Raw genomic sequence first — 12,041 nt, forward strand, 5'->3', positions numbered from 1 at the left:
AGTTGGTAGATCTTTAAAAAAAAGAGTTGGTAGACCAGGGGAATGGTGTTTAGAAACCCAGACACAAAGTTTCTGTAAATAGTCAGTGGATAACTTTGTTCGATGGTATAGCGAGGTCAACCAGAGTAAAGACAAAACATGCCATTGATTTCAGCAGCTGCTTCCATGACGTTAGATACAGCAGTTTTAATAGTGTTTGGACTAAAACCTGATAGCAAAATTTTGAGAAATGCTTGGAAGATAGGAACATGGAGAAAGCAGGGTGGGTTCACTCTTGATAGGAAGAAAAGCTATTTCTAATAAATCTAAAAGATTATAAATCTATGATTTAAAAAATACAAAAGAAAAGTATGAAATCAAATTTCAAAGGCCCTGTCCCTTTTTCTTCCGTTTCTTCTCACTCACCCCCTCGTTTCAGTCTGTAGTTTACTCTTGAGACTTGTGGCTACAGAATGAATGGCACCCTGGGCAGGAGAGAGGTTAGTGAGAGGGAGACTCAAACATGCCTTTGCCTGAGAAGAGCTAGTGGAAGGAAAGAAAAAATGAAGATGGAACTGGGGAGGACTAGTGGAATAACGCCCAGAGAAGATAAAGGGAAGGAGAGACTCAGTGTCCAAGTTGGAGAAAAGAACAGAGGCACTCATTTCTTTGAGTCAACAGGAAAGGAAATGACTTCACTTTTCTCTCTGAAGTAGTAGACCGAGTTCCCTGCTGAGAGTGATTGAAGTTTGGATAGGGTTGATGGCATCTCTTGGTGTAACCAGTAACCACAAGAATGAGCAAAAGAATGTCAGCGTTGAGGATGCAGCTCAGGCCCAACTATGTTCAAAATGACTTTTTCATTGAGGAATGCCATTGTACAGGGGGACGTGCCATCTCATTGATTTCCAAGGATGACTCAGTTCACTGGCTGGTTGACTAAGGAAGATGTTTCTTCCTTGTCCTCTCTGTGTGTAAGGTTTTTTTTTTTTTAATTAATTAATTAATTAATTTTGGCTGCACTGGGTCTTCGTTGCTGTGCGTGGAACTTTCTCTAGTTGTGGCAAGCGGGGGCTACTCTTCGTTGCGTTGCGTGGGCTTCTCATTGCAGTGGCTTCTCTTGTTGCGTGCAGAGCACAGGCTCTAGGCACACAGGCTTCAGTAGTTGTGGCACGCGGGCTCAGTAGTTGTGGCTCGCGGGCTCTAGAGCGCAGTCTCAGTAGTTGTGGCGCACAGGCTTAGTTGCTCCGAGGCATGTGGGATCTTCCCAGACCAGGGCTCGAACCCGTGTCCCCTGCATTGGCAGGCAGATTCTTAACCACTGCGCCACCAGGGAAGCCCTCTGTGTGTAAGTTTACTAAATTAGGCATTTACATTTAAAAGCAATCAAGTAGGACTGCTCTTTAGTCCAGAGTACTTTAGTAGCTATGCTTGTTTTCTGTGAGCCTCTTGAGCAGGCTCTCTGGTGAAGGAAAAATTTGACAAAATGATTAAATAGAGACCTACTCTGATCATATTGTGGTGATTAAACCACTTTCACTTCCTCTTTTGAAGAAACAGGTAACAGAAAACTTATCCCTGGCCGTTAATCATGTTGCAGTGACAATCAAAAAAAAGAAAGAAAGAAAAAGAAACCCAGACACAGAGTTTCTATAAATAGTCAGTGGATAACTTTGTTATAACTTTTTTTTGCATTGACAATCTAAAATGTGGTCAGGGTAGATTCTGTTTGCTATATTTTGAATGTAAACATCATCAAGAATTAAATGGTTTTATACATTTAAAGTTTGGTATCTGTGAACCAACCAAACCAAAATGTAATATTTTGTAGAAATAGGAGTGGAAGTTATGTTACCTACTTCAGAGAATAGAATTGTCTAAATAAATATCTCAAGTTTAGTCCTTGTCAAATATTTCTCTGTAAGTATGAAATTGTTTTTCCTCAAGATTTTATGTAGTAGAAATTGTTTACTGGTCACATGTAGAGGATTTTAAAAGTGAGCTTTACGTTTCCTTTTTATATTTTTTAGGAGACCCATGTACAGTATCGTCTCAGTTGGAGTTAGAAGAAGCCTTTAGGCTTTATGAGCTAAACAAGGATTCTGAACTCTTGATTCATGGTAAAGGAGTAGTCATTTCCTACTCTTCTAGAACTATACTTCTTTAAAAACATAACCCTGTATCCTTAACCATTTAAAAACATGGTCCTCATGTCATTTTCTTGATCTGTATCCCTCATTTCTATGTAATTGTCCTTGTTCAGTAGTATCTCAAATGCTAGAGAAGACAAAATCGATCAGCTTCTTATAATCTTAGGAAATTTCTTATTTGTGTATGCCTTCTTGGGTATTAAACTGTGATCATCTCAGTGTTTTACAGCCAAGTTTTAGCATAGAATTTAAGAATTGAGAGCCCAGTAGAACCTAAGTCATCCCCTTGCAGTTTTGTAATGTACGCAAATGATGATTTCCAAAGGTAAGATATCTTAAATGTCCTTTCTTTTGTTTAAGGGTTAACTGTGAAACTATTTATGTAGTAATCATAGACATTAGTGTGTTAAAGGTCAGCAAGCCTGAGAGGTGGGTAGTTGTATAGAAGGAGAGACCTAAACTCAGCCATCATGTAACTGGTACATTGTAAACCTGGGCTGTAAATCTAGGTATTCTCTTTCCAAATCTGTGTTCTCCTCATTCTGCCATGCTACCCCTCAAATTTTTTAGGTCACGTAGAATCCACTTAATATGCTTAATATAATTGCAATACATTGGCAATATTTCACATAACATTTTTGGGAGCCTTAGGAGACTAGACCTAGGGAACTCTTTACAACTTGAAACAAATATAAATCTCCCCTCAATATAATGACTTATTTCAATACCTTGTTATTATTCCTTTGTACTTTCCTTTACAGTGTGATTTTTTTTTTAAAATAGTTTGATTTTTGTCTCCCTGCAGAATTTGACATAGTGACTCCCATGGGATTCATACTCTAATTTGTTGAGATCCTGGAAGAATGTTAGAAGTCTTCCTTTGGTCATCTCTGTCTAGAATAAAACTACAGTGAATGTTTAAAGAAATTATTTGTTTTAAGCTTTATTGCTTTTTATGCTATATCAGAGATCTGTTTTCAGAAGTTAGCTTATATTTCAACTTTTAAAAATATTCCAGGAACTGTGTTTCCCATACTCTGTGCTCAAAACCATGTTCTTTTTTGTACATCACAGACTACAAAGAGTTGACTAGATGTTCATAAATGTACGATTTCATTATATTCTATCTCTTTATAAAGATGTTTTGAATTAGCATTTTTATAAATCTATAGTTCCTAAGACAAAACTTACATTTTTGGATTTGGGTACTGTTTTTAATGTTAATTTATTCCTAAGTTTAGTATACATCTTTAAAAAACTATAGTGGCTTATGTTTATATTTGTATACACTTTGTAATTTTAATTCTTCATCGTAGCAAATTTGTCACTACAATGAGGATTTAAGGAAATAGTTAATGATTTCTCTAATGACCAAAAAAAAAAATCAATTAGTGATGTAATAGGGATTGGAATGAGTAATTTGAGCTTCTAATGCATTGTTTATGGACGTTTGCTTTCATAAGAATTTCTTTTATTATAGCCTTGGTAAAATGGGTCCCTTCCAAAAATAGTACTGACCATAGGTTAAGTATCTTGTGTCAAGAGAGGGTCGGGTTTAAATTTAGATCAATTTATGTGATATTTGAATTTAAAATTCTGTGTAATTTGTATGTTTTAAATATGCTGTATTAATTTTAGTTTGTTGTTTTTCAGTATTCCCTTGTGTACCAGAACGTCCTGGAATGCCCTGTCCAGGAGAAGATAGTGAGTGTTTATATACTTCATACCTTTGAATAGAGTTATTTATGATACAGTGGCACAAGAGAAATCAGAAATAGAACTTTTAATTCATTTGATTTCTTTTCCATTCTTCAGTCTAATTTAGAGTATATTAGTAAACTGCCTAAAGTCTCTACTTTTCCCAAATCGAGATGAGGCAGTTTTAATTGTTTTTAATTTTTAAAAAACATATATTTATTTATTTGGTTGTGCTGGGTCTTAGTTGCAGCAGGCAGGCTCCTTAGTTGCGTCTCACCGGCTACTTAGTTGTGGCATGCAAACTCTTAGTTGCGGCATGCATGTGGGATCTGGTTCCCTGACCAGGGATTGAACCCGAGCCCCCTGCATCGGGAATGCAGAGTCTTAACCACTGTGCCACCAGGGAAGTCCCCAAATGAGGCAGTTTTTAATTACAACTTACTGACATAATTGTCTATTGTGCATTTGAAAGGAAAATTAAGTTGATTTTAAGTCCTTTCCTGTTTGTTTTTTTTTTAAATTAATTTTATTTATTTTTGGCTGCGTTGGGTCTTTGTTGCTGCGCTCAGGCTTTTCTCTAGTTGCAGCGAGGGGGGGCTACTCTTTGTTGTAGTGCGTGGGCTTCTCATTGCGGTGGCTTCTCTTGTTGCAGAGCATGGGCTCTAGGCGCATGGGCTTCAGTAGTTGTGGCACGTGGGCTCAATATTTGTGGCTCACGGGCTCTAGAGCACAGGTTCAGTAGTTGTGGCGCACGGGCTTAGTTGCTCCACGGTATGTGGGATCTTCCTGGACCAGGGATCGAACCCGTGTCCCCTGTATTGGCAGACGGATTCTTAACCACTGCACCACCAGAGAAGTCCCCATTTCCTGTTTTTTAATTTTGGAACTTTTCAAACCTATGAAGAAGTTGAAAAAACATAGAAACATTGAAAACAAAGATACCCATATATCTTTACCAAGATTCACCAATTATTAACATTTTCTATGTTTGCTTTATCTCTGTATCTGTGCACACACATGCATACATGTATATACATAACAAACACTTGTTTTATTTTTATTTATTTTTTTGTGTACCCTTTGAGAGTAAGCTGACATGACACTTCACCTGTGAATACTTTAGCATGCATCCTTAAGAATTGTTATGAAACTTTCTTTTGAATGTCTAAGCTAGTGGTTAACATTAATAAGATGAATTGAAAGAGGCAACTATTTGGTCTGATGGAATTTGAAAAAGTTTATCTGTATATATTTATATATATAAATACATATGTGTATATGTATATATATTTGATATATACCATATATATACCAAATTTGAATTTGATGTATGGTATAATTTATAGGTTGTAGATATTAGGCAACTCATTTTTATTTGTGGTTTCTGCACATATCCATGACTTTAGAAGGAATAGTAGTAAATGTTTTGCTTTGTATTAAGTGAAATAGCTCTAAACTTTTAATTCTGTAACTCTTCATGCAACTTGGTGAAAAGGAAAAATTAAAGAACTGGGTGTTTGTATATAGAGTTGAATGAGGGCTATGTGCTTTAGAGGAAGGTGGGGAAACATAAGGAGTGGGTAGGCCTCTGAAGCAATAGTGAAAAATTTAGGTTTGGATTCAACTAGGAGTATTTCATTGGGTTTCCAGTGGCAGATGGATTACAGCCAGTGCGGGCTGCCTTCACAGAGGTGTTGGAGAAGCAGCTCTCCTTTGTCCAGGCCAGAGTTTTCAAAGACTTGCCATTATAGCGAATCTTGGTTGCAGAGTCCGATCTGCAAATCTATTATGGGTCTGTAGCACACTTCCCAGATAAAATGTCTTTTCCTGCCTTTTCACTGTATTTCATGCCCACTTTCCCACTTTAAAATTTGCTGGTGGGGAGTTTTACACACTCCTCTCCTCTCCTCTAGTTTAGTAATAATTAATATTACTAAACTAGAGCATGGAGGAAAATTGATAACCATTAAAGTGATCTCTTGGCTCTTTTAATTCCTAGGCAACATTAACATGTTTAAATTTAAGATATATCAAGTTGTAGTTCATGAAAGTTTCTGAAATAAGATGTTCTTTTAGGTTAAGATATTAACAAACTTTCTGCTTTGGTTGCTCCTAACAGAATAAATAATTAAAAATAAAAGCATATATATTTCAGGTTCTGTATTATGCTATCTCAGGATTTCTAATTCAGAGTATTTCACCTGTTTCTTTCTATCTTAATTTTAAATAGTAGACCCAGTGCTACATTTGCTTTAAAATGAGTTTAGAGGGAATTCCCTGGTGGTCCAGTGGTTAGGACTCTGTGCTTCCACTGCAGGGGGCATGGGTTCGATCCCTGGTCAGGGAGCTAAGATCCCGCAAGCCACGCGGCACAGCCAAAAAAATAAAATGAGTTTAGAAACCTAATGGAATTTCCACAGTGATTACTATTACTGTGGGATGACTAATAGACAATCTATATAATAGTGATTGACTTACCCAAAATTACACCGGTGGACTTGATTTGATCTCATGAAACCTCTTTGTTTAGGGAGTGTATTTAGAATAGTTAAAGATATAAAAAAATATAAAAACCATTGCATAAAAGGTTGTTGCAAAGAGAATATTCTTGTGGTTACAAAATGTCCCTTATACGGTATTTACAAAAATGTACCTTTACAAAGAAGAAAACTAGCCATCACTGCCTTTAACAGAGTGATTGAACACGTAGTGGGAGTCAACAATCTCACATTTGTATATTTCTTGAGGAGATGCAGTAAGAAATATACATCACCTGTGTATTATTTTTGCCAAATTATTTAATACTTTTTATCTGGGAATCCTTTTTTTTATCTGGGAAGTGTGTTACAAATCCATAATAGATTTGAGTCTAATGAGGAAACAGACAAATCCAGAATGTTGGTCATGATATAAGACATCTTCCTAGACTCTTTCAACATCATGAAAAGCAAACAACAACAAATAAGATAGAGTGAATGTTTTAGCATACATTAAAGAGACAAAAAATGTATAGTAATGAAATTTAGTGCCTGAATCTTGATTGGATCCTGGAGAGAAAAAGAAAACTATGAAAGACACTTTTCAAGCAAATAGGGAAATTAGCAGATGAAGTGTATATTAGGTGATATTTAATTAATGTTAATTTTCTAAGACACAATAATGGTATTGTGGTTAAATAGAATTAGGGGGAGTGTCCTTAATCTCAGGCAATGGTTACTTAGGTATTTAAGGGTGAAGTGTTATGATGTCTGCAATTTATTTGTAAATGATTCAGAAAAAAAAGTGTATGTGTAAATAGAGAAGAAAGCAAATGTGGCAAAATTATAGTAATAGATAAATGTAGGTGAAGGATGGAGATGTTTATTGTTCTATTCTTTCAACTTTTCTGTGGGCTTAAAATTTTTTCAAAATTAAAAGTTAGGGGTCAATTAAAAAACAGAAAAGCCTAGTCTCTTGATGACTGTTTTATTTTTTCACTTTCAGATTTTTATCAATATGTATTTTTTTCCTGAAATGAATATCATGAAAAAAATCACAGACAATTATAAAATGACTTTATATTCACACTTGCTCTTTTTTTTTCTTCTTTTTTTTTTTAAACTTTTAATCTCTCTTCAGAATCCATCTATCGCCGAGGTGCTCGCCGCTGGAGAAAGCTTTATTGTGCAAATGGCCACACTTTTCAAGCCAAACGTTTCAACAGGGTAAACCTTAGTTTGCTGAATATTGATAATTTGAGAAATCTGGGTTTTTCCTCTCTACTGTTATTCCTTTCTAAAGGAGTAAGTAGGGTGACCTAAAATTCCCAGTTTGCCTGGGATAGTACATCTGTTATCTTCAGGTAATTTTTAATATCATCTCCTTTGACTCATAAAAATGTTCCAGCTTGGATGATTAGTTATATGGTTACCCTAGCTGTAAGAAAGTTGGATGTTTTTTAATATAATTCAAGACAGCCAGAAAATAAGCAAGGTTTATTTTGCAAACCATTTACTGTTGTAAATTTTTTTTAGTTTTCCCTGTTTTAGAAAATGATAATTGCAGACATTTATCTAGCTTTTAGTATGTACCAGGCACTTTGCTGAATGCTTGCCGTATAGTGACTCATTTAATCCCTGCCACAACCTTGTGAGAGAGGTACTATATATTTCCATTTTATAGATGAAGAAACTGAGGTGCAGGATGGTTAGATAACTTGCCCAAGATGACACGGCTAGTAAGTGGCAGAGCCAAGGTTTGAGATCAGTCTGTCTCCAGAAGTCCATGTTTTTAACTACTCTTGATAACTACAGTTATCCATTTCCATTCTAAAACTCGTGCTGTGTTCTCAATTCATTAATGTAATAGAAGCCACCGCCCGAGGTTTCCAAATTCCTGTTCCCAGTAGCACTGATATTTAAAAAGCTTTGAAGTGAGAAGTCACTTTAGGTGTTGCTCTTTAAGAGAGCAGTGGTGACCTAAATGGGAAGGAAATCCGAAAAAGAGAGGATATGTGTATATGCATAGCTGATTCATTTTGCTGTACAGTAGAAACTAACACAACATTGTAAAGCAACTATACTCCAATAAAAATTAATTAAAAAAAAAAGAGCAGGGCTTCGGTTTGACCTCTGAACAGACTGATAGGTTTATGTTTGCTTGGGAGTCCTTGCACAGCTTTTTCTGCCACGTGTTTTTCAAGTTTAATTCACTTTTCCTATTGTCCTTACTCTGAACTTAATTAGGTGAAGACTGAAAATTCGTGGACTTAGGAAACAACATGGTTGCAAATTTCAGTCTCTTTAAAACAAGCTCTCCTTTCTGTTTATTTTCCCATGACCATCATAGCTTTGGAAAAGTTATGTATGGTGAAGGGAATTGAGTTAGAGAAGAAAGCCACTTACTTTCACTATTTCATGAGCAAACTGTTGGGAAATGATTATGACCTTTTTTTTGTTAATAAAATACTGTTGAATTACTTTCTCCAGCGTGCTCATTGTGCCATCTGCACTGACCGAATATGGGGGCTTGGACGTCAGGGATATAAGTGCATCAACTGCAAACTCCTGGTTCATAAGAAGTGCCACAAACTTGTAACAATTGAATGTGGGCGGCATTCTTTGCCACCGGTAAGACACTGTTGTCTAATTTTTTTTTATAGAGCATTTTTGATAACACTGCTAGAACAGAAGGCTAAAATAGGGGGGTGTTAAGGAATCACAGCTCAACAGTGTTGTTACAGAATGTGGGTAGGAATACTTTAGGAGTCCAGTTAACATGTGAATTTTGGAATTGTTATTACAAATTTGTTTGTAGGACATGGTTAACTTCTTTGTTTGACCTGCTACAAAATGATTTGGTCTAAATTAGGAAAATGTAAGGAGAACCATTTAAAAGATATTTTTCTCTTCTTTAAGCTAAACTCTTTAGTTTATAGCTCCCATTATTCTAGCATCTATACTAGGCAGAGATCAGGTGAGAAGAGTCAGTCATGTTTGCTATGTAAAGTGTGAGATTACTGGTGAGTTTTTGCATTTAAAATTTTTATTTTTCACTTTCTATTTTAAATATGAAATTAAAACAAGTTCATTATAGAAAAAATAGAGAATAAAAATGAATAAAGAAAAATTAAACAAAAACCCCCATGAAATCTACCATCTAAAGCTAATTGTCATTTAGTGTATATTCTTCCAGAAGTATGCAAATTTATATGCATAAACATTTAAAATTTTTCTATAAAGTATAATGAACTTCCATATACCAGTCATCCAGCTCCAACAGTTATCACCTCACGACCAATCTCGTTTCATCTATACCCCACCCATTTAACCTGCCCTCATCCTATATTGTTTTGAAACAAGTTCCAGACGTATTTCAGTATGTACCTCTAAAAGATAAGGAATGTTTTTTTAAAACTAGCTAAAAAATAAATTCCTTATATCAAATATCCATCCAGGCAATGTTTAAAATTTCAGTTGTCACATAAATGTTGTAATTTTGTTTTCATAATTTTCATTGTGATGAATCAGGATCTAAATGAAGTTCATATTTGCAATTGATTGATCATATTTACAGTTGATTGATATGTCTTAGATATTTTTAAGTTTACTGATTCTTCATCTCTCTCTCTTTTTTCCCTTACAATTTAATTATAGAAGAAACTGTGTTGTCATTTAAAGTGATTCAGAATTTTTCTCTTTGCTTCTCCATGGTTATGTTTAAAATGTTCCCCTGTCCTCTTTATTTTCTGTATATTATAGTTGAATGTAGAGGTCTGATTAGATTCTGGTTTTTGTTTTTTTGTGGGTTGTTTTGAGACTATTTCATAGAAGGTGGTGTGTTTATCTATCAGAAGGCATACAATGTTTGGTTATGTCTCGTTCTTTTACATACTTTTTAACAAAAGTGAGGTCGTATGTGTACTATTTTCTAACCCATTTTTCTCACTGAACAATAGATTTTGGTCATCTTTCTATATCTATATCTTCATCATTTTTAGCAAAGTATTTCATATGTCTATACCATAATCTATTTAATCTGTTCCCCATGATTGAACATTTTAGTTGTTTTCTAAATTTTCCTATGAGGAAAATTATAATGAATTTCCTGGTAAATAAATCTTTTTATTTCCTTAAGGATTCAGAAGTAGAATTACTGGTTTAAAGGATATGTGTTTTTAAAAAGATCTGGGTTCGTCTTTCTAAGTTATCTTTTAGAATGATTATACCATGTTTATTCGTAGTAACTTCTTTGGACATTGTGGAAGTAGGTTATTACTGGTGGCTTGTTGGTAGTAGAATTATTTAGCCAGTTCATGTAAGTTTACAAATGGGTTTATAGTTAGGGAGGTAAAAAGCCAATTTTAAGGAACAGCAAAAGGCAAAAAATTGTGAACATAATTTATCCAGGTTACTGTTGATATTCTTGAGTATTCTTAGGCAATGGAATGACTTGTGTGAGTTCATAAATGTAGAAGGAAAGAGGGCAGTGTTAGTGATTATATTGATATTTTAGGATGGTGCTAAACACCTTGAAAAACCCATGAGCTTATTTTTAAGGCAGCCTTAAAAGTATAACTCTATAACTAATGCTGCTTCTCAGGTTTACTCTTTCTTGCTGGTATTCATTAAACTTTGATCCAAAATTAATGAATAAGTAAGATTTTGGTTTGAATTAGCATTATTCCTGAGGTTATTGGCAGTTAGTTTCTTGGAGGTATTTCTTTTCCTTTTTTGGGTCACTGACCCCTTTGAGAATCTTCAGAAAAATGGGAAACCCATAAAATTTTACATATAATTTCAAGAAGTTTATAGACATCTTGAAGTCTATTTCTGGACATCAGCTAAGTAACTCTATACTAAGACTCCTTTTGCCAAAGACTTAAAGTGAGTATGTGGAGCTCAAAGGAAGGATAGGTGGTATAGAGGAGAAATAAATCAGAGTATATAGGAGTTTAATTTGATTTCTAATTGATAGTCTGAAATTAGTTTTGTGTTTTTTCTGTGATCTGTAAAATGTGATAACATTATGTCATTCGTAGGAATGTTGTATGGTTTCACATATAATAAAATTTAAAATAAATTATATATAGTAATGTAATTCTCACTTACTAAGTTATATTCTTTCAAATTTAAATTTTAATATGCTGTGTCTCATCGAAACGATGTTGTTTCTGGATTTATAGAGGTATTGGGATTTAAAAAGATTGCACTAAGTTACTGTATCTTTGGAAATGATTTGTAGGAACCAATGATGCCCATGGACCAGTCATCCATGCACTCAGACCATGCACAGACAGGTAAGAATGACACTGGCACAAACCATTGCTCATTAACAAAGTGTCATTTAAAGACTTCTTTATGTGAATCTTATACGTAAATTTAAAGACATTTATATTCTTCCCAAATAAAAGCTAGGTAACCATATTTTGTTAACATCAGTTGCAGTATTTAACATATGTTTGGCATTTTAAAAAGACAACTATGTAAACTACAACAAATGGCTATTTTCTTTAATTCAGATAAATTTCTTTTGAGACCCCTTTATATTCAGCAAACCTACTTTTTTTCAATAATGAAAATATATACTGATTTTGTGGACCGTATTGACTATATTCAAGTGACCTGTTTTTATTAAAAACTCTATTATGAGATGAAGAAATGATAAAGATACAGAGATGCTGTATAGACAATTCAAAAAAGATCGTGTGAGTTCAAATGTCTAAAAAAAAACCAA

The 12,041-nt window shown here is 34.5% G+C and overlaps 1 protein-coding gene across 2 annotated transcripts in view; it reads left to right on the forward strand.

Annotated features, from left to right (window-relative positions):
* The window catches only part of PRKCI (protein kinase C iota), an 80,527-nt gene that overhangs the window by 37,234 nt on the left and 31,252 nt on the right, over positions 1 to 12,041 (forward strand). For both annotated transcript variants that reach the window (XM_059920511.1, XM_059920512.1), the window contains 5 exons: positions 2,010 to 2,099; positions 3,783 to 3,833; positions 7,446 to 7,531; positions 8,795 to 8,935; positions 11,550 to 11,604. In XM_059920511.1, the coding sequence (XP_059776494.1) occupies positions 2,010 to 2,099; positions 3,783 to 3,833; positions 7,446 to 7,531; positions 8,795 to 8,935; positions 11,550 to 11,604 (423 nt within the window). The remainder of the gene's footprint in view (positions 1 to 2,009; positions 2,100 to 3,782; positions 3,834 to 7,445; positions 7,532 to 8,794; positions 8,936 to 11,549; positions 11,605 to 12,041) is intronic.

This window comes from Balaenoptera ricei, chromosome 4, assembly GCF_028023285.1.
Source record: "Balaenoptera ricei isolate mBalRic1 chromosome 4, mBalRic1.hap2, whole genome shotgun sequence".
Taxonomy (NCBI): domain Eukaryota; kingdom Metazoa; phylum Chordata; class Mammalia; order Artiodactyla; family Balaenopteridae; genus Balaenoptera; species Balaenoptera ricei.